We start from the raw sequence: 25002 nt of genomic DNA, 5'->3' as shown, positions 1-25002 counted from the left end.
AATAACATTAAGCCTGCTTATAGACAAGTTTTGATGAAGGTTCGACCAATCTGTCAGACGGCCTACCAACGTTTCAACAGGTAAATTATATTACTGTTTGTATATAATAAACTTGACAGCCTAAATAAATTGACAGCGTAACTTGTTCGTGTAAGGCCCTGTACACACTAGGCGTTTTTCAACGCGCGTTAAACGCTCGTCTAACGCCGAGCTAACGCGCGTTAGCTCGGCGTTCGACGAGCGTTTAGCGGAGCGTGCGCACTGGCTCGGTTTGGAAATGGATGTGGAAGTGATTGCTTGTGTGTGGCTCCTCTATCGTCGCTATAAAAGACGACGGCGGAGGCAAAGAGAATTTTGGGTGCACCCAATATTACGAGATAGACTGACGCATGAAATGTTTGCGACGTTGTATCCAAAACTAAGACAAAATAAATTCAAGTTTTTTAATTCTTTTAAAATATCTATAAAATCCTTTGACGATGGTTGGTCTCTTTTAGATTTCATCAATAAATAGATCAGTATCGAAATGATCGTTCTCCATTTCAGCACATATATCTCAAAGCGCTCGGCTGACGCCCGCAAAACGCGCGATCGCATGTACGGTAACATGGCAGCACATATATCTCAAAGCGCCCGTAAAGCGCTCGCAAAACGCGCGTTTTAACAAAAATCTATAAGCGCTCGCAAAACGCGCGTTTAACGCGCGCTTGGCTTTTGAGTGTGTACGGCTACATAGAACTCTTGGTTCTTATAAGCGCTCGCAAAACGCGCGTTTAAAAGCGCTCGCAAAACGCGCGTTGAAAAACGCCTAGTGTGTACAGGGTCTTAAACGCGCGTTGAAAAACGCCTAGTGTGTACAGGGTCTTAAACGCGCGTTGAAAAACGCCTAGTGTGTACAGGGTCTAAACGATTCCGCTTTTGAAGGAAACTGTTCTAGTACTTCTGCTTCGTAGTTTACAATACTATTTTTGTAAAAACCAAATTTTTATTGAAAATGGCGAAAAAAATTGTAGCTAATGTTACAAAAATGATAATATCGAAGATAGCCAGCGACATACACATTTTCCAGTTTAAGAAATTTTACAAATAGGTTACTTTGCGGTTTGTGGCAGCCATCTTGAATTTTGTCTTTGGCGCTTCCAAACTTCTCTGTACTACGCTGTAAAAGGCTAACTTAAAGCGAAAGTCGCTAAACTATCTTTTAACAAACACTGTATCTTTTTTTTTTCAATCTTAGCATCGATTTCTTTAAAAGTTAAAAACAGAAGTTACACCATTTTTGACAAATGTGTTATGCAATTCTCATCCTTCATCTAGAAATTCATCTGCTTGGCATAACAATGCCACTCCCCGATACAACCAATGATCTTTCCTACCGTCGCAAGGCAAGGTGACGTCTGAAATGTAATTGGAAATCTTGTCTCGAGTGCCAATAGCATATACAGGACACCTATAATGATCACCTGTATCCGGGATATTGGTCTCAATCCGAAATATGATCTATGTGATGGTCAAGAAAAACAATACAAATAACAGAAAAAGAAAAGACTCTTAAAGGATACACTCGGTAACGAATTGCAAAGAGTTCTAGGTGGAAGCTCTACCAATAGTTTTCTATCCGCATCCCAATGAGCTCCTACAATACATAATCCCTGAAAGAATTTATATTTGTAAGTGTGGTTACAAAAGAATGAAAACGTAGCAATTTCTTTACCCTAATGGGCACTTCTTTCACTGATATTTCACTCCTCGATGCAAACACGAATCTCAAGTCTTTAATTGATAAGGCCATGATTTTACCATAAGTTCGCAGACAATCTAAAACAATACTGTAATCAATTCGTAATTAAAATAATGTAACCGTAATAAATTCACTTTACCTGTTAAAAAGGCACTAGGAAAGTAAAATGCGGATAGCCAATAGTCAGCGAGACTGTTTTCTTCCCACCATCTTTTGAAGAAATCAAACCTGTAACGTAAGTGTGAATTTATCATCGTAATATACCTCTGTACACGATTTATGTGCTTTATGCTTTACCTAAGACACAAATCGCTCACAAAACTCCCGAGAGATTTGGTAGTAGGATAAGCTAGGCGCAACCACAATTTTGCAATTTTTCCATGCTGTAAGCATTCCATTGCATCTTCTATCTCTTCGGATGAGGATGCTCGACCAATCAAGACTTCTTGTACTTCTCTTAAAGTACACTTCATTACACCAATCAAGTTATTGTATTGAAAAATCTCTCGGAATAATGCTGGATGATGTGGAGAAGCATCCGAGGAAAAAACATTTAATTGCGATGGTAATTTTTTCAAGATGTCTTCTACTAGTGCAGAAATGATCGTTTCAGAGAAGCCATCCTCGTTCACCGCTTTGGCTTGTATGAAGCAAATATTCTTAAATAGCTATAAAATGTGGAAACATGGTCTAAGATAATTAAATGTAAAAACATGATAGAGATGAATTGGCTTACTCCCTCGATTTCTTGTTTTCCTCGTATTATATCCGCATTGCAATGTAAACCTAATACTTCTGGTGCTGTTTCGTGTGGGAAAGTCTTTATATGTTCCAGGATGTTGGACGTGGGAGGAAAAGTATAGCATTTTTCTGTAGGAAAACTGTTTTTATATGGTTATAACTTCTGTTATTTGGATAAAACGCATAAATCTGGCTCACCTGTAAATATTAGCATCTATAACTTCTTGATTGCAACATGAAGAAAAGATGTCAGAAAGCAGATTACGATCTGTTTTGTCAATTACGAGTCCACCATAGCTACAATCAGTTATAACATAACTTAGAGTCTTCCACAGATAATCATTGCGTTCAATTAGATGAATCTGAAAAGAAAGATATATTCATTTATATGTATAGGAGATTTCCTACGATTAAGCACAAATTGCATACTTGTGTTTGCTGCAAACTCATTTGAAGATCATTCCGATTAAATTCATAGGGAATTCTCCATCCAAGTGGAATATATCTTCTTCTTTCATGCAAAATTGTGTCAAAGAATCTCAAAGTAAATTCAATTCTGTGCCAGTCTTCATGCTGTAACATAGTAAGGAAAGCTTTAATTACAACATGGTTGAATTTTCCACGAAAATTCCTCACCTTGCAATCACTTTGTAAAATAATATCGGAATAGGAAGAGAGTAGATTGTCTCTCAGATTGTTCGGAATGTAATTGGCCACTTTGATAACTTAAAACAAAAAATAAAAAAAAATATATAAATTTATTAACACCTCTGGTTAATAATTGTTTAGGTACTGTACTTCAAATTTACCATTTATGAGAATAGAAGCAGGAAATTCTGTAAATGGATAACTGGTCAGCCACAACCGAAAACTTTTATGAATGGTTTTGGAGGTTCTTATCTATATGAGAAAGTAAAAATGATTTGAGAAACACCACCACCTTTATTTATGAAAGAAACGATTGATTACTTCTTCACATATATTTTCCAAAATGGGCATCCAATGAGGAACCAGATGACAGTTTTGAAGAATCAACCAACTGCCAGATTTTGTTGCTTCTTCTAACATTTTCTCCGCTTGAAGTTCCTAAAATGGATTTACTATTTCATCATTGAAAACATTTCTGAAACAAAAAAAATTTCAAACAGTAAAAGACCTATGTTACAGTGGCGTGCCGTCCTTGGAAGCGGTAGAAGCGCTGCTTCCCTTGTATTTTCTAAAATATAAATGCATATTGAGCGATTATTTTCATATTTTAACGTACAGTACTTTGAATTAATTAAAATTAATATTTTATTATAACTGCATTATGTATCTTATTACAAATTTCTATACTACACGTGAAGAAAACGATAAGATTGCTAATGTATATTCGAATATCAGTGCGAAATGGAAGCGCTGTATTGTCAAAACCGGGTCAGCTTCCAAGCATCCAGATTACACGCATTTGCATATGCGCTTTACAGAGTAACAACTTCGTGCAGTTTAGCTGGTGGAAGCTACACACCAAAATATCGTATAACGCTTGAAATGATTCTGTCCAGAACCGGTTCTGGGCTGTTAGCCGCCTGCCTGCTAGATGTTTGGCTGCCCTCACCCCATTATGTTAATCGTGAGTAGATTTATAACTTAATCCAACCGATAGGAATTTACTGGTATGTTTTTATGATAGTTCTGTATAGTTGACAGAAGTTTAAAAAATCCATTAAAATATTTGATATATTTATTCTGCTCTCCCATCTTGTATTACAGATTTCAATGTTAAACTAGTGATATTACGATTTGGTATGTCTCATCTCTAAGGGGATGCAGGAAAAAAACGTGTACAATTCTAGTACAATGTTAAAAAATTAACTGTTAATTTGGCAGCATCATTTACAATTAAATTTAATGAATGAGATGCACAAGGTACAAAAAATGCTCTAGAATTTATTTTCCTTAAATTTACGATTTATGTATCCGTTGTCATAAAAATTGGTCTTTCCACTTCTTTCCCAAGACTACAAATACTTGAGTACAAAGTAACTAGTTTCAACTTATTCCTACTTAAATAGTTAAATAATTAAGATATTAGGGAATTAGGGACATAAATAAAACCCTGCTGAAAGAGCCAAAATTTTACTTTAAAACAAAAAACTTTACAAAAAACAAAAGCTTAACCGAACCAATCTCTAGCCGAGTACAGTGGGGACTGAATTCTTCGTAATATTAGATGTAATAAAGACAGAAATTTTCCCAGTTCAACGAAAGTGACCGAAACGTTGTAAATTTTGGAAATTTCCATGGTCACTAGTAAACGAATTAGTTAGAAAACAAATAACTATTAAGTTTAACATATTCAGATTTTTACAGCTATGGTGAGAAACGTTTAAAATCTACAACAACCCTGTCATGCCCTTTGAGGTATACTAGTGATGCAACAAAAGAGGCATTTGACATTAACTGGTATCGGTACCCTCAGTATTTGACATGCGTACACGCACCGCACACCTACCAAGATCGTCTCTGATTCTATCCATGAGCCACTGGTAGGGAGCAATTTTAACTGAGTGGATTGTTTTAGTATTTAAAAAGTAAAAAATATTTTATGTTATTTTACGTACGTTTCTTCACAAATCTATATTTAATTATAATTTTCTTTAAAAGTATATTCATACAATTGAATATTTTGTACCAGGTATGTATAATTGTATATCCATCACACATTTTATTTTAACAAGTAAGTTTTTATAATTTTATTTTTAATTTTAGCTCTTATATTTGGCTAGCGATTTAGAATGTAATTGCGATATTGAAAATTTATTTTTAAAAAGTTTTGGCTGAAGACCATATAATGAAAAAGAAAACATTATTAAAAGAGAAAGACCAATGCCTAAATTAAATATAAATACTTCAACAAAAAAATTTGTTCGACATTTTCACGATAAAATTTATGAAGACATAAAATGGCTTTGTGGATGCATAGAAATGCAAAAATTGTTTTTTGACCTTGCCTACTATTTTCAAATGAAATTAGTGTGTGGAATAAGAATGGCTTTAACAATTTAAATAATTTGAGTAAAGTTGGCAAAAGACATGAAAATCATAAATGTCACATCAATTCTTTTGTAAAATTGAAGCAATTTGGAAATCAAAACAGAATATAATTTAACATTAGTAAACAATATAAATATTGAAAATTATAACAAGATAATTTCAGCTAATAGATATATTATATCTAAATTAATAGATGTTATATGTTTTTTCTCAAAGCAAGAATTGGCATTTAGAGGGCATAGGGAATCTATTGAATCTAATAATGGAAGTAATTATATTGAACTTGTTTATTTATTAAGTATGTCAGATTCTTACAGAAACACAGCTTGCCTATCATCAAATGTCACGGCACGCCACTGCTATGTTGCCATTATAAAAACTGATCAAGATGTAAATTTGTTTTTTACTAGAATATATTAATAATAACAAAAGTTATTAATTGCCACAATGATTAGATGTGCTTGTCATTTGTGCTTGTCATAAGAGCTGATGGCTCCTACAAATGCTTTTCTAGAAAAGCATTTGTAGGAGCCATCAGCTCTTATGGACCGAGAATAATGTCATAAGCATTTCTGATCATTGTGGCAATTAAATGCTATAATGGTTATACATCTTTTTAAATTTTTCTGTTTTTACCCTATGGGCACTAAGAATCTTTTTACCATTGTGGATTTGGCCGGGTGGCGGAAATCAAAAGTATAAATTTTGATCAACTTCTGCTTGGAATTCAGATTATATAGTGAAAATATAATCAAATACAGGTAGTTTCTACATTGTTCCTAGATCCATGTCACAAGTCCAATGTAAAAAATAATGGTAATAAAGTGGCACAGTTTTAAGGCTATGTTTGAGCCTAAACCATATACACTGAACTCTATTATCCATGCACTGTCAAAATATTTTATCCATCATCTTGTCAATGGACAGTGTAAAGAATGGGAAGTTGTATACATAACATTAGTGTATGAGCTCAACTGACTTTCAAGAAACGGTCTAAAACAGGAGTTTCCAACCTTTTTCATGTATCACCCCTTTTAAGAAATTTTTTCCATCAATATTATATTATATAATTATATATGCAACAATCGTCTACATAATTTTTAATATTTTTAAATAACTTTTTTATATTTGCTAAGTTTTAAGGAACTTCCTCAAACTTTCATCGACCCCTATGGAGTCAATACCGATCCCGTTGGGAAATCTGGTCTAATACGTCTGCTGGAGTTGACCTCAATCAACAAACGAAAATTTAGAAATTAATTGATAAAATACACGTGAAAAATCACATCACACTAGAAGCAGCAGATTTGAAAAAACATCCTTCTAATACTAAAATTAATATCCTGTCAATATCAGGAAACCTGCAAGACACGAATAGTCTCGTTGAATCCGTCTTTGTCTTTGCAGGTATTACCCTTTCTACTTTTGACTGTCGTTATTGAGTTAGAAATACGGAGTATAAATTTATGACATTTAAATCTATTTAACGTTTGTGCAAATTTATAACCGATAATAGTTCTTACTTGATTTTTCCCTAGTGATATAAAATCCAATTTGTGTCTATAAGTACTACGTTCGTTTAAGGCAATAATAGCATTTTCGATATTGCTATTCTCGGAAAGGATCAACAACACAGGTTCGTTTGGGGTTGTGTTGGCATAAATATCTTCTAAACTGGAGGAGGGCGCATAAACAAACTTTTCTCCCAGCATTTCTGCCACAAAATCCTATGTAACATAAGAAATACTATGTACAATTTAGGATTGAGGAACAGTTACAATGGAAGTCATACCTTAATGCCAGAAAGGAGCCTGTCTGGACCTAGACATTTTAATAAAAGCAATTTGTTTAAACCAGTCAGAGATGCCCATTTATTAGGAAAACAGATTTTTGCATCACTTGACTGGTATATATTCTTCCATGCATTGGAATGATGATTTAAATCTAAAAAATTTATACGAATTCAGATTAGTTAAACTATTAACAATGCATATGACATTATTAACTTACCATCCAACAGACTCTGGAAAACTGATAAAGTGGATAAATGCCGAAATTGCAACCAGGAGTGTTTTGGTAACCAGGAAGGCCTACTTTTCATATCTATTGAAGGTAAAGGAGAGCCATTATTTCTCAACAGCAAATTCCATGCATCTTCATCAAATGCACCCCTAAAAGAAAGGTTTACAGCCATTAATGTACTTAAAACTAACTGAATAAATGTATATTTATGTTTGTAGTATCATTAAAAATAAGTTTTTCCAACAAAACGACAAGTTATAAACATAGCACACCTGTTTTTAAGCAGTCCTGTAGCAAGTAGAAACAAAAACAATAGCTTATCCTTTTCAAACAAGGAAGAACATACATTTTGATAAATAATTTCCAGAAAACAGCAATTTATATTATCAATTCTCTGTTCTAAATCTTCTGTTTTATCGCTCTCCTCGATTGACTAAAGAAAAGCAAATCTAATATGAATTTTATGGTATAATCTTTAATTAGCATCTATTTAAAAAAACTAACTCGAATGTAGAGTTGCAAGAACCAATCCAACGAGAATCTATACATGGAGTTAATGGAAGAGAGAGACATTATGCAAAAAAATATGATGGTGGAACAAGAAGCAATAGGTAAATAACACTTGCACTCATTGTCAATTTCCTGTTGCGCCACAGCCATTGTTTTCTGGAAGAAAATTATTAAATCATTAGTATTTGAAAATACTGTTCTGAGATTTTATGAGCCAGTATTTTTCTTACTTGTCGGCCAATAATATCTTCCGATAATGTTTTGGACGAGGACAAGATTCTAATTGCTGTTTCGTCTTCTAATATGTTACCCTTTTAAAATTGGAAAATATATTTAATTATTACTAATTATTTTGTGAAGATCCTGGAACAAACTTTGCATTTTTATAATTCAGATTTTGGTAGTAAAACGGCAGAAACAGATATCAATTAGCCTAATGATTTTGGTACCTGAGACGACGACAAAATTTCTAAAATTCGATCTTCCAGTTCTTTCAGTTTCTTCTTGTTTTCGGCACTTCTAGCTATCAGATCGTTCCTCTCTTTTTCCAGCTCTGATCTCTCTTTTGCAGATACTATGCTTAACAATCGGGTCTCCATCCCAAGTTTGGTTGGAGTGAAATTTAAAATTGAAACCTGAAAATAGGAGTCTTTATTGTATACAAATGTAAGAGGAAAGTCAGAAAGTAAATTTACCCTTTTTTGTTTTGAATATAAACAAATTACAATTGGAAAAAAATTTACATACATAATCAATTTATTCATTTTGGTAATATTGAATCAGTGTCATGGCCAAATGTTTTTGTGCATTTGTAGAATTGAGTTGGATTGGAAACCCCAAACTCCACGTGACAAGCCTGCTAGTCAGTCACGAACCTACAACTAATTACCAGTTGTAAGTGGTTTTATATACTTAACTGTCGTGGGTGCATTAAGAAAACTCCCATCAGTTCCTCAATGTAAAAAGCATCTTTGAAATATAAGCTTCTACATAGTAGTGCATTTAGAAATATGGCATCCCTAGGCCTACAATATACAGGTGCCCCAGAATTAATAGTGCTACCTATACACTGAATGATTCTATTTTATAATTGTAGTTCTGCAATAGTTGCATTTTTACAGGCATTTAAATTTCAAAATCATGAAAAACGAATTCATTGTCAAGGATGATGATAGAATACAATAAAACAGTTTTTGTTATACAGGTTTTAATCAAATTAAACTTACAGTGCAAGTGGTAAAGTTGTTAGTCCAACCCACACATCACAAGGATGGATTGCTGGATGGATATTTCTGGATATTGCTGGCATTACATTCTAGCCATAGCAGGAATCAGAACAAGAGGCAAAGGACGTCTTTAATACTACTACTCTTGTTCATGCAAAATCTATTTATATATTAATATAACTCAACTGATGTGCCATATTTAATTGGGTTCATGCCATAAGATGTATGTCGCTTCTTCTAACTGACAAGTAAATGAAGTTACAAAACCAACAAGATTTTCAATGAAAACCTCCTATAAAGAGAAGTTACCATTGAAAAAAATCAAGTCAATGTAATATAAAATGAATTTTTTACACAGTCAAAAACTTACTTCTGATTTTTCTGTATTGAAAATCAACACACAGTACTACTATCACCTGGCATGTACTGTACCTGATGATTTTGTCCTACTTAAGCTTTTAATTTGCACTAATTCCTTTATGAATAGTTTCTATAAAAAATTATTTTTTCATTATTTTATTATTATTATTTTGAACTTTTGCACCCCTAGGCTCGGCCGTATGGACCTAATGGAAAGTGTGCCCCAGTTTCTAGTCTGATAAAGAGATCCAAGAAGAAATCAAACATTCATTACATCTCTTGGATGCATTTTTCTATTGTCTACACTCTAGACTTTAAACTTTGCTTCATTGATCTACTGCTACAATAAATTAAATTCCTGGAAAACATTTACCATGAAGACAGTAGATCAGATATCTGAGAGTGAATACAACTTTTCCATCCATATTGTAATTTGTTTAAATAAAAATTCCTAGTTTTTGAATTTCTTACATATTAACAGTGTTGAAACTGGTATCTAATTTACCTTGTCTTGTACGCTGGCTGAATAATGGGGATCATATAATTTTGTTATCATGTACATCTTAAAATTTGGAGAATATTCTATGATATCTTCATTCAGTTGTATGAACTAAGAATAATAGGATGTTACTCATTAACATTTCATACAAATAACTAAATAATTAATGTATCTGTTTTTCTAACATTCAGAGATATATATTAAAAGCATTGTACTGTAGAAAATATTAATAGAGAAATTCAGAATAATTAATTTTAATTTAAACTTAGAATTATTTTCCAAAGTTAAATCTATTTTTTAAATTTCCAAATTTCTTTTCAAATTTTTACCTCATTTTCTGATGACTTAAACGTTTGTTTCAACAGAATTGGATTGAGGATTGTATCAATATTTTTGTCTACATTCTCTAACAAGATGGGATTTCCTTGTTTTAATGCTTCCTTAATCTTGTTCATCAATTTTACATCGGTTATTTTCAATATTATCAAATTTTCTTCAAAAGATTCAATCCATTTCTTAGCTATTCCTATAAAAAAATCAGTAAATCTAATCTCATAGATTCCTTTCAACAGTTTACTCATATGAAGAACAACAGTGCAAAATATCATACCATGAGGATCAATTATCAGAGAGCATTTACGTGAATGATTGACAATTAAACAGTTTTCTGTGATAAAGTCATCCACTGGTAGACCCAACGATTGCCAATATTGAATTTGTGTAAGATCACCGAGCGTTTCAACAATGGAGAAATGTTCCGAACAGGGTATGGAACGCTCTGTGCACGCACTGTGCCACTTTACAATATATTCCTGGAAAGTATGAGTATCATTCATAAAACAAATTTATAAAAGATAAATATAAAAGTCATTGCTAATTTATACCTTCCTGAACTCCTCTTTAAAATTTCCAAGATAAACAACCAGTGCAGCGCATAAAAGTATGTCCACTACAATGTTATTGTAACGAGTTAACAACTCCTCGGCAATTTCTTCCCAGTGCACCTTTTCTCCTCCCAAACCTCCCAACAGGCGTTCGGCTCTTTCTAATTTTCTTGAACATATTTCTATATTGTCTTCAAGTTCTTTCTTCTTCTTGGTCATGGCGGCAAATTCATCATTTAGACCTTGTAATTTATCTGTTATCTTTCAAATTGGATATAAATATCACCTATTGTCCTTATGACTAAAATTTAAACATATTTAATAAGATTTACATTTTGTAATTCTTTCTTTTTCTCCTCTAATTTTTTCATTTGATGCACTAGCTCCTTTTCAGCTTGGGCCAACTTCGCTTTCTTTGGTGCCACCACTTTGGCTACTCTGTCGTAGATATCTATGGCTTTCACCCAACGACAAAGACCTTCACAGGCGCGTGACACATTTTTGATAACATCTGGGTCAAATTCCGGATTCTGAATAAATCTATAAGCAAAAACAAAATGAATTTTAAATTATAATAAATTGTTTACAAATCCTTTGAAAAACTGAATTACAGTTCCAGTGGTTTATTTTGCAACTACGACCATTTAGTTCTAGTTAACTATACATTTCTTGTGTGACTATAGTTTCAATAACATATTTTGAAATAATTATCACATTACAGTATCAGTTGACCATACAACTTAAGTTTTATCTTAGTTTCAGTGGTCCATTTGTAAACTACAATCATGATGTAGTTCCAGATGACCATACCATTCCAATATGATCCACAGTCACACTGAAATTCTAGTTGATCATATAGTTTTGGTGGTCTATTTATAACTATAATTCAGTTTAAAGTATTCGCAAGTATGTCATTTTGTAGTGCACATGAAAATTACAAAATAATATAAAAAATAAATTAGAAACCTTCACCTTTCCCTAATTTCTTTCATTATATGATCTGGTATGTCTTCTTTGTTATAATATTGTAAATGTTCTATAAACTTCATGTCTCCTAGTAACATCTTTTGAGCTGCAGTCCAGTAGTCATCAATCATTCTTCCAGAATGATCCACTCTTCGAACAGGTTTGACTTGTTTCATAATGCAAATTGCTTCCATCACCATTTTAATTCTTAATGGAGGATTCTGTAAATTTATAAAATTAACTCAAAATCTTAATTTTATATATTTTGTGTAAATGAAAATGAAAATAACCTTCATAGACTTGATAACTCTGATATCTTGTGGTTTTAAAGTATTTAAAGCCGCGACTGCACTTTCCATAGCGGGAACTGCTTCTGACAAATCTTTAACACAGTCGTCCTTAATTGCTTGAGCAGCAGCAGCTGCTTTGTTTGCTAATGCTTCATCTGCAGCAACAACCTAAAAACCCTTTCATATTAATTTCTTTCAATTAGTCATAAAATGTTTCATTATTAACTAGATAAAAACATTAAAAACCTCTTTTTTTGCTTCCACTTCGACTGTATCCTGCTCGATTTTAACCATTAATTTCTCGGTTTCTCCAGAAGTTTCAATTAATTGAGGCTGTAGATTAGTCAATTCATTTTGCATAACAGAAATCTGAGAGGCTGCAAAATTTAACTTTTCCAAACCTGTCTAAATATAATAAGATTAATTATGTGTAAAGGTTTTTTAAAAAACAAATTAATTTTTCAAATAGAAATATACAGGGTGGCCAAAAAGTTAATTGACTTTTTGGCCACCCTTTTTAATTAACCAAGATGTATTAAAACTGCTCTAGAACGACTGAATGTTATTACTTGCAATTCTATTAACTAAATTTTGGGCCACCTCTTACTGATTTACAACTTGACTGACTGAAGAAAATAAATTCTGCTTTGTGACTAAAAGCAGCAAGTATGATATTGTTTATTTTTAAAAGTGCCACAATATGATTAAAGGACTTATTCAACCTTTAAAATTCTTAATTCATTATAAAAGAGACAAACTATATGCTCTTTTCTTCATGCTCAGGTTGTCAATTTCTGCATTTGTACAATCAATGGTACTTGGAATCTGTTCAGTTTTGTTGTTGGTCTAGATCTACTTTTGGAAACTCAGAAACGTTTTTCTACAGGATTTGTGAAGAATACAATGGTAAACATTTATAACTAATGGCCTGTTCAGACAGAAATGATGCAGTTATTTCATAACTGTAGAATCTGACGTTGCTTATGTGTAAATTTTACAGAAATCCTGTAAAATTTGCACATTAAATTGCAATTTTCATCTATAAATCTTAGAATTAACTAATGAACTTTGTTACAAACTTATATTTATTAATGTTTTTTTGCATAGAGCACTGGTGCACCCACAGAGGGGCCAAGGGACCCCGGTACCCTCCAAAGAAAAAAGAAAAGAAACACTAAAAAGTTTTCCAAAAACTTTTCCTAATTAATATTTCTTTTTTATTTATTTATATTATGTCTTGTGTTATATTTCTATGCTATTTATGAATTAGCAGTCACATAAGATGGGAATTTTATTGAATTTTCATTAAAAAGTTTTTATCTGTTTAACTTGACTCCCAAGATTAAATCCTGAGTGTGCCACCAGTATAGAGTATCTGTAGTTCCAAAAATATTATTGGCAATGTTAAAACCTACACTAGACCAAGTTGTAAATACTCTAAATTACATCAAATCAAGATTATTGAAAACATCTTTTTAAAAAATTGAATATTTTTAGAAGCTCAATATGAATCTTTGCTTTTGCATGCTGAAGTAAGATGATTATTCAGAATAAAATGTCCATTTTTAGAACTTAAGAATAAATTGTTGATATTTTTCCAAAATTAAGATATAAATGCTTTTACATGGCATATAAAATGGCATATTTAGCCAATATTTCTACTTATATATTATTAAATATATTATATATTTCTACTTATTATTTCTACTTGAATAGCATTACTGCAAATATCTGAGAAAAAATAAAAATATTTTGACATTCACTGAGAAATGTCAGCATTTCAGAAAAAGTATCTCTTTGGAAAAATCACATATCGGAAAAAGATAGAATAGATATTTTTCCTTCTCTTATAATAAAAATGTTGAAGGAATTATTTCCATTAGAACAGAACATTTAACACTATTCAAAGAAAAGACTGCAAGTTAGTTTCTTTTCTTAAATACAGAAAATTATGGCTGGATATGAAACAAATTTAGCATAGTTAATACATAGAGTCATATATTTTTGATACAAGAACAACAATTGGTTACCTTGTCAACAGATGGTACATGAAAAAAAATTTCTAAAATAACTGTTGAGAAATTTGATCTTTCTCCACAAGGGTACTAAAAATTTTGCTACAGTTTTCAACATAATATTTGTGTAAGCTGGGATCTCACATGGGATGAAGAAATGAGAGTACAGTAGAGCATTGATTATCCGAACCAATTTAGGACTGGGGTTGTTTGGATAATTGATTTTTCGGATAACCGATCACTTACAACAAATATATTAAACACAAAACTGTACTGTATATATTTTGTATCACACATTTTATAAATGCATATCTTACATAAAATAGTACATTAAAGTAGGCCTACAATTTAGGTTGGCAGAGGGGAAGAATGCTGCAGCGCCAAAGCACTGGTGGAAATGAGAATTTGCTGACTGGAATGCTTTTGATTAACTAATGTTTCGATTGATTGGTATTCAGATAATCAATGCTCTACTGTAGTTATATCACACATTAGACTTCACATTGAAGAAATCTGCAAAAGTGGACAAGCTCACGTATTGCATTATAATCGATTTAAACAAGTTCAATTTTTGTAAAATAGTTATTTTATCAATAGTTACAATTTTTACAAATATAATTTTTTAATTAATGTTTTTTTACCATTATGTATTCTGTAATCTATAATGTTTAATAGAAAAGTATGTTCACACATATTTCTGTTGTTATTTTATGATCTTACTTGTTAGTGATTTCACTTTTTTCAAATTTTTCTTTATTCAAAAGTGTTCCATGATTTCAAAAAGGTTAAGAACCATAGTATAAGCAATGATTTTTAATAATTTTATGAGAACAGTTAGAAAAAATTATATAGATTCTGCATATCTACTAGATAATTGCAAAATATGGNGTTCTTATAAGCGCTCGCAAAACGCGCGTTTAAAAGCGCTCGCAAAACGCGCGTTGAAAAACGCCTAGTGTGTACAGGGTCTTAAACGCGCGTTGAAAAACGCCTAGTGTGTACAGGGTCTTAAACGCGCGTTGAAAAACGCCTAGTGTGTACAGGGTCTAAACGATTCCGCTTTTGAAGGAAACTGTTCTAGTACTTCTGCTTCGTAGTTTACAATACTATTTTTGTAAAAACCAAATTTTTATTGAAAATGGCGAAAAAAATTGTAGCTAATGTTACAAAAATGATAATATCGAAGATAGCCAGCGACATACACATTTTCCAGTTTAAGAAATTTTACAAATAGGTTACTTTGCGGTTTGTGGCAGCCATCTTGAATTTTGTCTTTGGCGCTTCCAAACTTCTCTGTACTACGCTGTAAAAGGCTAACTTAAAGCGAAAGTCGCTAAACTATCTTTTAACAAACACTGTATCTTTTTTTTTTCAATCTTAGCATCGATTTCTTTAAAAGTTAAAAACAGAAGTTACACCATTTTTGACAAATGTGTTATGCAATTCTCATCCTTCATCTAGAAATTCATCTGCTTGGCATAACAATGCCACTCCCCGATACAACCAATGATCTTTCCTACCGTCGCAAGGCAAGGTGACGTCTGAAATGTAATTGGAAATCTTGTCTCGAGTGCCAATAGCATATACAGGACACCTATAATGATCACCTGTATCCGGGATATTGGTCTCAATCCGAAATATGATCTATGTGATGGTCAAGAAAAACAATACAAATAACAGAAAAAGAAAAGACTCTTAAAGGATACACTCGGTAACGAATTGCAAAGAGTTCTAGGTGGAAGCTCTACCAATAGTTTTCTATCCGCATCCCAATGAGCTCCTACAATACATAATCCCTGAAAGAATTTATATTTGTAAGTGTGGTTACAAAAGAATGAAAACGTAGCAATTTCTTTACCCTAATGGGCACTTCTTTCACTGATATTTCACTCCTCGATGCAAACACGAATCTCAAGTCTTTAATTGATAAGGCCATGATTTTACCATAAGTTCGCAGACAATCTAAAACAATACTGTAATCAATTCGTAATTAAAATAATGTAACCGTAATAAATTCACTTTACCTGTTAAAAAGGCACTAGGAAAGTAAAATGCGGATAGCCAATAGTCAGCGAGACTGTTTTCTTCCCACCATCTTTTGAAGAAATCAAACCTGTAACGTAAGTGTGAATTTATCATCGTAATATACCTCTGTACACGATTTATGTGCTTTATGCTTTACCTAAGACACAAATCGCTCACAAAACTCCCGAGAGATTTTGTAGTAGGATAAGCTAGGCGCAACCACAATTTTGCAATTTTTCCATGCTGTAAGCATTCCATTGCATCTTCTATCTCTTCGGATGAGGATGCTCGACCAATCAAGACTTCTTGTACTTCTCTTAAAGTACACTTCATTACACCAATCAAGTTATTGTATTGAAAAATCTCTCGGAATAATGCTGGATGATGTGGAGAAGCATCCGAGGAAAAAACATTTAATTGCGATGGTAATTTTTTCAAGATGTCTTCTACTAGTGCAGAAATGATCGTTTCAGAGAAGCCATCCTCGTTCACCGCTTTGGCTTGTATGAAGCAAATATTCTTAAATAGCTATAAAATATGGAAACATGGTCTAAGATAATTAAATGTAAAAACATGATAGAGATGAATTGGCTTACTCCCTCGATTTCTTGTTTTCCTCGTATTATATCCGCATTGCAATGTAAACCTAATACTTCTGGTGCTGTTTCGTGTGGGAAAGTCTTTATATGTTCCAGGATGTTGGACGTGGGAGGAAAAGTATAGCATTTTTCTGTAGGAAAACTGTTTTTATATGGTTATAACTTCTGTTATTTGGATAAAACGCATAAATCTGGCTCACCTGTAAATATTAGCATCTATAACTTCTTGATTGCAACATGAAGAAAAGATGTCAGAAAGCAGATTACGATCTGTTTTGTCAATTACGAGTCCCCCATAGCTACAATCAGTTATAACATAACTTAGAGTCTTCCACAGATAATCATTGCGTTCAATTAGATGAATCTGAAAAGAAAGATATATTCATTTATATGTATAGGAGATTTCCTACGATTAAGCACAAATTGCATACTTGTGTTTGCTGCAAACTCATTTGAAGATCATTCCGATTAAATTCATAGGGAATTCTCCATCCAAGTGGAATATATCTTCTTCTTTCATGCAAAATTGTGTCAAAGAATCTCAAAGTAAATTCAATTCTGTGCCAGTCTTCATGCTGTAACATAGTAAGGAAAGCTTTAATTACAACATGGTTGAATTTTCCACGAAAATTCCTCACCTTGCAATCACTTTGTAAAATAATATCGGAATAGGAAAAGAGTAGATTGTCTCTCAGATTGTTCGGAATGTAATTGGCCACTTTGATAACTTAAAACAAAAAATAAAAAAAAATATATAAATTTATTAACACCTCTGGTTAATAATTGTTTAGGTACTGTACTTCAAATTTACCATTTATGAGAATAGAAGCAGGAAATTCTGTAAATGGATAACTGGTCAGCCACAACCGAAAACTTTTATGAATGGTTTTGGAGGTTCTTATCTATATGAGAAAGTAAAAATGATTTGAGAAACACCACCACCTTTATTTATGAAAGAAACGATTGATTACTTCTTCACATATATTTTCCAAAATGGGCATCCAATGAGGAACCAGATGACAGTTTTGAAGAATCAACCAACTGCCAGATTTTGTTGCTTCTTCTAACATTTTCTCCGCTTGAAGTTCCTAAAATGGATTTACTATTTCATCATTGAAAACATTTCTGAAACAAAAAAAATTTCAAACAGTAAAAGACCTATGTTACAGTGGCGTGCCGTCCTTGGAAGCGGTAGAAGCGCTGCTTCCCTTGTATTTTCTAAAATATAAATGCATATTGAGCGATTATTTTCATATTTTAACGTACAGTACTTTGAATTAATTAAAATTAATATTTTATTATAACTGCATTATGTATCTTATTACAAATTTCTATACTACATGTGAAGAAAACGATAAGATTGCTAATGTATATTCGAATATCAGTGCGAAATGGAAGCGCTGTATTGTCAAAACCGGGTCAGCTTCCAAGCATCAAGATTACACGCATTTGCATATGCGCTTTACAGAGTAACAACTTCGTGCAGTTTAGCTGGTGGAAGCTACACACCAAAATATCGTATAACGCTTGAAATGATTCTGTCCAGAACCGGTTCTGGGCTGTTAGCCGCCTGCCTGCTAGATGTTTGGCTGCCCTCACCCCATTATGTTAATCGTGAGTAGATTTATAACTTAATCCAACCGATAGGAATTTACTGGTATGTTTTTATGATAGTTCTGTATAGTTGACAGAAGTTTAAAAAATCCATTAAAATATTTGATATATTTATTCTGCTCTCCCATCTTGTATTACAGATTTCAATGTTAAACTAGTGATATTACGATTTGGTATGTCTCATCTCTAAGGGGATGCAGGAAAAAAACGTGTACAATTCTAGTACAATGTTAAAAAATTAACTGTTAATTTGGCAGCATCATTTACAATTAAATTTAATGAATGAGATGCACAAGGTACAAAAAATGCTCTAGAATTTATTTTCCTTAAATTTACGATTTATGTATCCGTTGTCATAAAAATTGGTCTTTCCACTTCTTTCCCAAGACTACAAATACTTGAGTACAAAGTAACTAGTTTCAACTTATTCCTACTTAAATAGTTAAATAATTAAGATATTAGGGAATTAGGGACATAAATAAAACCCTGCTGAAAGAGCCAAAATTTTACTTTAAAACAAAAAACTTTACAAAAAACAAAAGCTTAACCGAACCAATCTCTAGCCGAGTACAGTGGGGACTGAATTCTTCGTAATATTAGATGTAATAAAGACAGAAATTTTNCGTTACAGCCCACATACAACCTTCCCTTAGGTTCATCCTGACGCGGGATTAATAGATCCCACCTAGGAGACGGCAACTTTACACAGGTGCTGTGAAGTGGGTTTCAAGCCCCCTATCTCCAATGGGTCGGCTACCTTACACTTCTGGCCCTGGGGCGGATGAGATGAGGTCGCTGAGCAAGGCGGACAATCGAAAGGAGGAAGCAGCGGAGTCCAAAGTTCTTGGCAATGACACACCACAATATAAGTCATGACCTTTCATGGAATACAGAGGATAGCTTCCCTCGACCTTGAATTTCGGATTTTTATAGTTTTTTCTCCCAATATTTTGACTTCTGATTGGCGCCTTGTCCCCTTCCTCGCTTTCCGATTGGTCTCTCTCTTTTGTTTTGGGGAAAACCAAGACTGACTCGGGTCACAGGAAAAGTCCGATTCCAGGTGTCTGCTCGATGCCTTTCTGTTGATTGTTCTCGGGGATTGTTGACAAAATTGCAAGACTCGCGCTCATAATTTTTTTCCGTAACTCGCAATTTCTGTCATCTGGGTACTTGAATGATCATATGCAATGATTTATCTCTCTTAAATCTTTCCCTCTTTTCCAAAATTGTTTCCCTAGATTGATTGTTTATGATCACTTGTGTCTGACTTATAACTTTTCATTTTGACATTGACTGTTTGTTTAACATGTGTTGGAGTCATCCAGGACTCGTTGTTTACATTTTGTGCCACATTGTTTAAATTATGGGATTTTCCTCTCCCTCTCATATTTAATCTATCATTATTATTTAATCATAAGAATACTGCAATTTACATGATTTCAGACCTCAGTTGGGTCCTCACACATTTACAAATCTATGATGATTCATTTTCAGCGACTTGCAGGGAAAAAAATGATCTTTGATAAGTTTAAAATAAATAATATCACAATTCAAATTACTCTTGAATTTGACTTTAAATTTTTTTATTAAACTTTTCCAAAGATCATTTTTTCTTAACTTCTCCATTGAAGCTTGTTTGATATCAATTCTTGAAATGATTCATAAAAGGCATAAAAATGTGTTGTTTTGAAGTAAATATATTCAAAGTAAATTAATTATAATTTAGTCATTAAACTTCTAAAAGCATATGTATTCTTTTCATGTTTCTGTATTGATTTATTACTGTAAATCATATGAGTGTTTGATTCATATCATTATTCTTTTCTTTTTTAATTACTGTAGCTTCAGTAAATGGGTGAATCAAGCATTCAAATGAATAAATAGACTAACCAAAAAAACAGATACATTTATATGAATCTCTGTTTAATTTAAGATTACAGGATCTCCAGAAAATGGTAAATTTCATCTAAAAATCATTTAGTTATTGTGACATCATCACAATGCCAGGCTGTATTTTTAATCATAATTTAATTTTAAAAAGTACAGACCATAAGTTTGTATACAGTTAATCAGAGCTTCCAGCTTTCCATATCTGATCTCAATTTTCATTTATATAACTCTGTTCTCAAGATTAAGGAAGGGCAGACAAACAGACAGATGAATGAGGGATAATAAGTAATCAATAAGTCTGCAATTTAAAAACTGCAGCCCAATAAATAAGATGACCAATCAACATGAAAAACTCAAGTCTTGGTGATATAAAATCAGAAAAGTAGTCTAAATGTTAGCTGAACTATAATAATAATAATTACACTGATTTTATTAATCACATTTAACTATTGTCAATTTGTAAATGTTATATTGCATTTCTCAATTGCTAGTCCATAAAACATTTGAAATCCATAAAAATTACAAATCTAAAGCAAATTGATTAATGAAATCATAAAAAAACTTTGATTGAAAACATATATTTTATGATAAATGAATATTTATAATTTAAACTTTTTAAAAGTTCAAGAAAAGCATTTTAATAATAGACCTTTATGATGATTACTTCATACTACTAGGAAACTGGGTATAATTTCTACAGGCTTTATATTGTAATTGATGATAGAACCATTTTTATTGAACATTTTTTACAAGTTTAAAATTTAAAAGTAATTTTTGGCTATTATATTTTGTTTAAAATATTTTTATAATTAATTTTGTACTTCTAGGAGTATGGCTTAAGAAAGTGTCAGTAGTCTAAGCACCAAAGCATATAATTATAAAGGCATAACCTTCATTTATGAGTGTACTTTATTCCTAAAAATTTCTAATAAATCAAAATCTTGTAAACAAGAACAAGCTTTTCCATTTGTTCTTACTGATGAAATTTGACACAAGTTGCTCATTCTACCCATGTTCTGCAAATATGATTAAAGTGCTATGTAAAATCTATTTACCTATCAATCAATGATTCTAAATGAAATAAAATTTAAAAAATGAGCATTGATTAAATTATTCACTCATATAAATGGAAGTACAGTAATATGAATTGAGAGTGAATACAATGTAAAAGAAGCAAGCTTGTAAAATATAAGAAATTTCTTTATTTAACAGTAAGAAACTGAAGTTTGATAAGACAATAAATAGTTGGAAAACAAGCAAAATAAAATAAAATTAAAATTTTTTTTAATTAATGAAATTGTAATCACTGATTGAAAGATCTGTAATATAAAGATAAAGTTTACTAAACTGTAAAACTGCATTAGAATAATCAGCTATCTCTAGAGAAGACATGAATGAAACAAAGAAAATGGAAACTGGAATGTACAGTACAATCATGACATTTGGGATTTTCAGTTTTGTTGCATTTGTGATTAGAATATTTTATTCTTGTAAATATTGGATAAAATAAATATTTTATCCAATATTTTATTTATTATAAATATTTATTTTATCCAAAATATTGGATAAAATAAATATTTTATCCAATATTTTGTCTCATAAATGGGAAAGAAACATAAAAGAAAACTGTTTGTTTTATTGAATTCTGTTACATTAAGTGCTTATAAATCAAAGTTACACTGTACTCATGAACTCATAAGAGCATTTAAGCATTCTTTGTCTGTTCTTATTAATATGTATATTGAATTATTTATTTAAGAAATTTATCTTTGACTTTGTTACTAAGTTGGCTTAGTTTGTTTGATTTACTTTGATAATTGAAAAAATGTATGTAATAAATTTCATCATTTTATCAGTCCTTGGTAGAAAATTTTGAAAATCTGTCAATCCTGTGTTCTAGATTGAAAATCTGCTATTATACACTATATAATTATTTCATTATTTTATATCTAATCCAAACTTACCATATCTCTAACAGCCAACTGAATCTTTTCTATAATTTCTGCCTTTTCGTCTGAACCAAACAGATTTGAGATGTCACCAGTAGTCAGCAGCATATTTATGTCTTCAAGTATCATTTTGTTTTGTAAATTATCACAGCTGAAAAGTAGGGTGCTTGGCAAACCATCTGCACCTGCTTTATAAATTACCTGAAAATATTGCAAATGAAATTCAATTTCTTTAATAGAGATTTTGTTTGAAATTTTGAAATCAAGTCAATTTTTCAAATAAAACAACTGTTTTTTTATATGATTATTGTTATTTAAATTTAAACTATTTTCTTTTGTTTGTGTGTTTCCCTTATCCAAATGAAGTTTCCATAAAAGAATCTTTCTTTAATTATAAAAAATGTTTTTGAAACTACTGTATTTCATATTTATAAAAACACAAATTAAACAAAATATTTATTCAGATTTCATATGTTCAACATTTTAAGTCTTCACTTAATTAACATCATTTCATTATATCATTGAGAAAAGATACAGACAACATACATTTGTAATCATTTATAATTACAACAGTAAAATTTGTTCTGTGAGGTAGGAAGTAAATATTGGAGATTGCAAACATGTTTCAAATTAGAAAAATGTTAACTGAATTATTAATTTATCTTATTATATCAATTAGTCTATGGTAAAATTGATTTCATTACACATCATTTCACTTAATGTTGCAATTTCCAGGAACCTATCAATGATGTTAAGAGAGAACTTGTATTTTTACAAGCATTATATATCATGATCATTCTAGCATTAGTTTTTACATCAAGTACTTTACATTCAAGATTCTATTATATTATTTTTGGAGATACTATCATGTAAAGAATGGCCACAAAACCCCTACACATGTTAGAAGGTATCTGTATATTCCCTCCATAATTTTCACAATTTTTCCCATTTTCTTCTAGATATCTTTTTTGTTGTTGATTGAAAGCCATTAAATAAATTCCTGATAACTATTTTTTAGATCATTGGTTATTGTAAATGGAGTCGAGAAATTTTCTTTCAGAATGTCCCAAAGTAAATTGTCATATATTATAAAGTAGACACTTGCAATAAATCATATCATATTGAATCCATATTTTGATCCATTATCCATTGAAGTTATCATTGAGACATTAACTGGGAGACCTGAGACATAATATCACGCTAAGAGATTTGTGGCACTTATAGAATAGTCATAAAGTCTGCTCCAAAACAATGAATTCAATATTTTTTGAATATGTGTAAAACTTATAATATAAATTAATTCTAGAATTGTACAACTTAATAATATATCAAAATTTTGAATTTTATGAATATTTCAGAAGAGAAAATTAAGTTCCAAATACTTCTCAAGAAATAGGAATTGCCTGATACATTCAAATTGGATACATTCTCACAAATGTAGATGAGAGATTTGAGCCATGCCTAAACAGAAAATATGTATTTCAGATTATCAAACTTAAATAATTACATATTTTTTAAGCACTGTTTTTATAAGATATTATCAATTTATCTTTTTTCTGAATGTAATTCAAAGTACTTTTCTCAGAGTAAAAAATTCTTATTAAACTCTAGTGTTGTTGGACTGTTTGCTTTTCATAAGAGAAGAAACAAAAGAAATTTCTCTAGTTAACTTTTTAAAATTCTTCTCAGAAAAAATGCAGCTTAATTACCTTTTTAACAAATGTGTTGTTTTTTGAAATCAATGATAATATTAATGATATATAATAAATATCTCTTCTTTTTATATGATTCTTAATAGTTAGTTTGAACACAGTTTGGAATTATGTATAAACATCATTTATTCTAAATAAATGATGCCTATAGCTAATTTTAATAATCATAATTTTAGAGCCTCTAAATTACACTCACACTTATCATCAATTTAACTTAGATGACTTTAATATTGTGAGAATATGGGTGAGGGCTAGCCCTCTAGTCATTGAGTAGCAAAACCCACTCACTGGATCATTAGATGGCTTAATAGGAGGGTCTTAAAAAAATCTAGTGGGGAGGTCGTGAGGACGTTGATAGGGTATTGTTACTCTGAGAAAGACAATTTAACAGGTTAACAAAATGAGAACTTTAATAAAACAATAAAGCAAACATACAAACTAGCTGTGGTTACAGTTATAAGGGTAGTATAAGCATACATCTAAGATTCGATATATACTGACTCTATCGTAAATCCAGGTCGCCGAGAGAGAATTTACAACAAGTAGTTAATTATCATACATCTGTCATATCCAGTGATATAATATCTGGCGAGGCTTGGAGATCTCTGCACATAGCATAAAATTTATAAGGATGATCTCTTGGGGACTATGTGGCAGGAAAACTCCCTAATAATATATAATGGTCACATGTCCGTCCTGGATGGTTGGGCGTGTGACCATTATATACTCATCTAGTGTGGGAATTTGGTTTCGTGACTACTTGTTGGCAATGGTGACACCTGCAATGTGTTATCAATGGACAAGGAAGTTTAAACAAAATTGACTCATAGGTCTCCTATTTCTTCCATTTGATTTTAGATTCTCCTTGTGGATGCCATTAACTAACAACTTTCTCATGATTAACAACTGATTGTTTAATATAT

General features: G+C 31.6%; 2 protein-coding genes across 3 annotated transcripts in view; both read right to left on the bottom strand.

Annotated features, from left to right (window-relative positions):
* Window positions 1-1218: 1218 nt before the first annotated feature.
* LOC111621584 (dynein heavy chain 3, axonemal-like) overlaps window positions 1219-25002 on the bottom strand; it is a 62827-nt gene continuing 39043 nt past the window's right edge. Inside the window, exons 28-63 of the mRNA XM_023363765.1 lie at window positions 22383-22568; window positions 17886-18002; window positions 17726-17816; window positions 17553-17641; window positions 17346-17489; window positions 17115-17278; window positions 16912-17056; window positions 16473-16843; window positions 16315-16403; window positions 16149-16252; window positions 15997-16086; window positions 12522-12680; window positions 12276-12443; window positions 11992-12206; window positions 11352-11559; window positions 11020-11280; window positions 10746-10947; window positions 10465-10661; window positions 10142-10246; window positions 8500-8685; window positions 8281-8361; window positions 8045-8206; window positions 7813-7973; window positions 7529-7689; window positions 7311-7462; window positions 7042-7245; window positions 3452-3568; window positions 3292-3382; window positions 2912-3207; window positions 2681-2844; window positions 2478-2622; window positions 2039-2409; window positions 1881-1969; window positions 1715-1818; window positions 1563-1652; window positions 1219-1500 (exon numbers count right to left, since the gene is read on the bottom strand). Of these exons, the coding sequence (XP_023219533.1) occupies window positions 1303-1500; window positions 1563-1652; window positions 1715-1818; window positions 1881-1969; window positions 2039-2409; window positions 2478-2622; window positions 2681-2844; window positions 2912-3207; window positions 3292-3382; window positions 3452-3568; window positions 7042-7245; window positions 7311-7462; window positions 7529-7689; window positions 7813-7973; window positions 8045-8206; window positions 8281-8361; window positions 8500-8685; window positions 10142-10246; window positions 10465-10661; window positions 10746-10947; window positions 11020-11280; window positions 11352-11559; window positions 11992-12206; window positions 12276-12443; window positions 12522-12680; window positions 15997-16086; window positions 16149-16252; window positions 16315-16403; window positions 16473-16843; window positions 16912-17056; window positions 17115-17278; window positions 17346-17489; window positions 17553-17641; window positions 17726-17816; window positions 17886-18002; window positions 22383-22568 (5877 nt within the window). The 3' untranslated portion in view covers window positions 1219-1302. The remainder of the gene's footprint in view (window positions 1501-1562; window positions 1653-1714; window positions 1819-1880; window positions 1970-2038; window positions 2410-2477; window positions 2623-2680; window positions 2845-2911; window positions 3208-3291; window positions 3383-3451; window positions 3569-7041; window positions 7246-7310; window positions 7463-7528; window positions 7690-7812; window positions 7974-8044; window positions 8207-8280; window positions 8362-8499; window positions 8686-10141; window positions 10247-10464; window positions 10662-10745; window positions 10948-11019; window positions 11281-11351; window positions 11560-11991; window positions 12207-12275; window positions 12444-12521; window positions 12681-15996; window positions 16087-16148; window positions 16253-16314; window positions 16404-16472; window positions 16844-16911; window positions 17057-17114; window positions 17279-17345; window positions 17490-17552; window positions 17642-17725; window positions 17817-17885; window positions 18003-22382; window positions 22569-25002) is intronic.
* Window positions 15653-18149, bottom strand: LOC111621602 (dynein heavy chain 12, axonemal-like). Of its 2 annotated transcripts, none has more exons than XM_023363789.1 (11): window positions 17886-18149; window positions 17726-17816; window positions 17553-17641; window positions 17346-17489; window positions 17115-17278; window positions 16912-17056; window positions 16473-16843; window positions 16315-16403; window positions 16149-16252; window positions 15997-16086; window positions 15653-15934 (listed from the first exon to the last, which is right to left on the bottom strand). In XM_023363789.1, exons 1-11 carry the CDS (start codon window positions 17982-17984, stop codon window positions 15737-15739), a joined length of 1584 nt encoding a protein of 527 aa, XP_023219557.1. In that variant the 5' UTR covers window positions 17985-18149; the 3' UTR covers window positions 15653-15736. The 2 variants fall into 2 exon arrangements, with proteins under 2 accessions (XP_023219557.1, XP_023219556.1); XM_023363788.1 differs by having other exon boundaries at window positions 17346-17641; window positions 17886-18002; window positions 18073-18132.

Source organism: Centruroides sculpturatus, unplaced genomic scaffold (assembly GCF_000671375.1).
Source record: "Centruroides sculpturatus isolate CEXI.00-Female unplaced genomic scaffold, Cexi_2.0 scaffold175, whole genome shotgun sequence".
In the NCBI taxonomy this organism is placed as follows: Eukaryota; Metazoa; Arthropoda; class Arachnida; order Scorpiones; family Buthidae; genus Centruroides; species Centruroides sculpturatus.
This window is presented reverse-complemented; position numbering and strand designations above follow the sequence as displayed.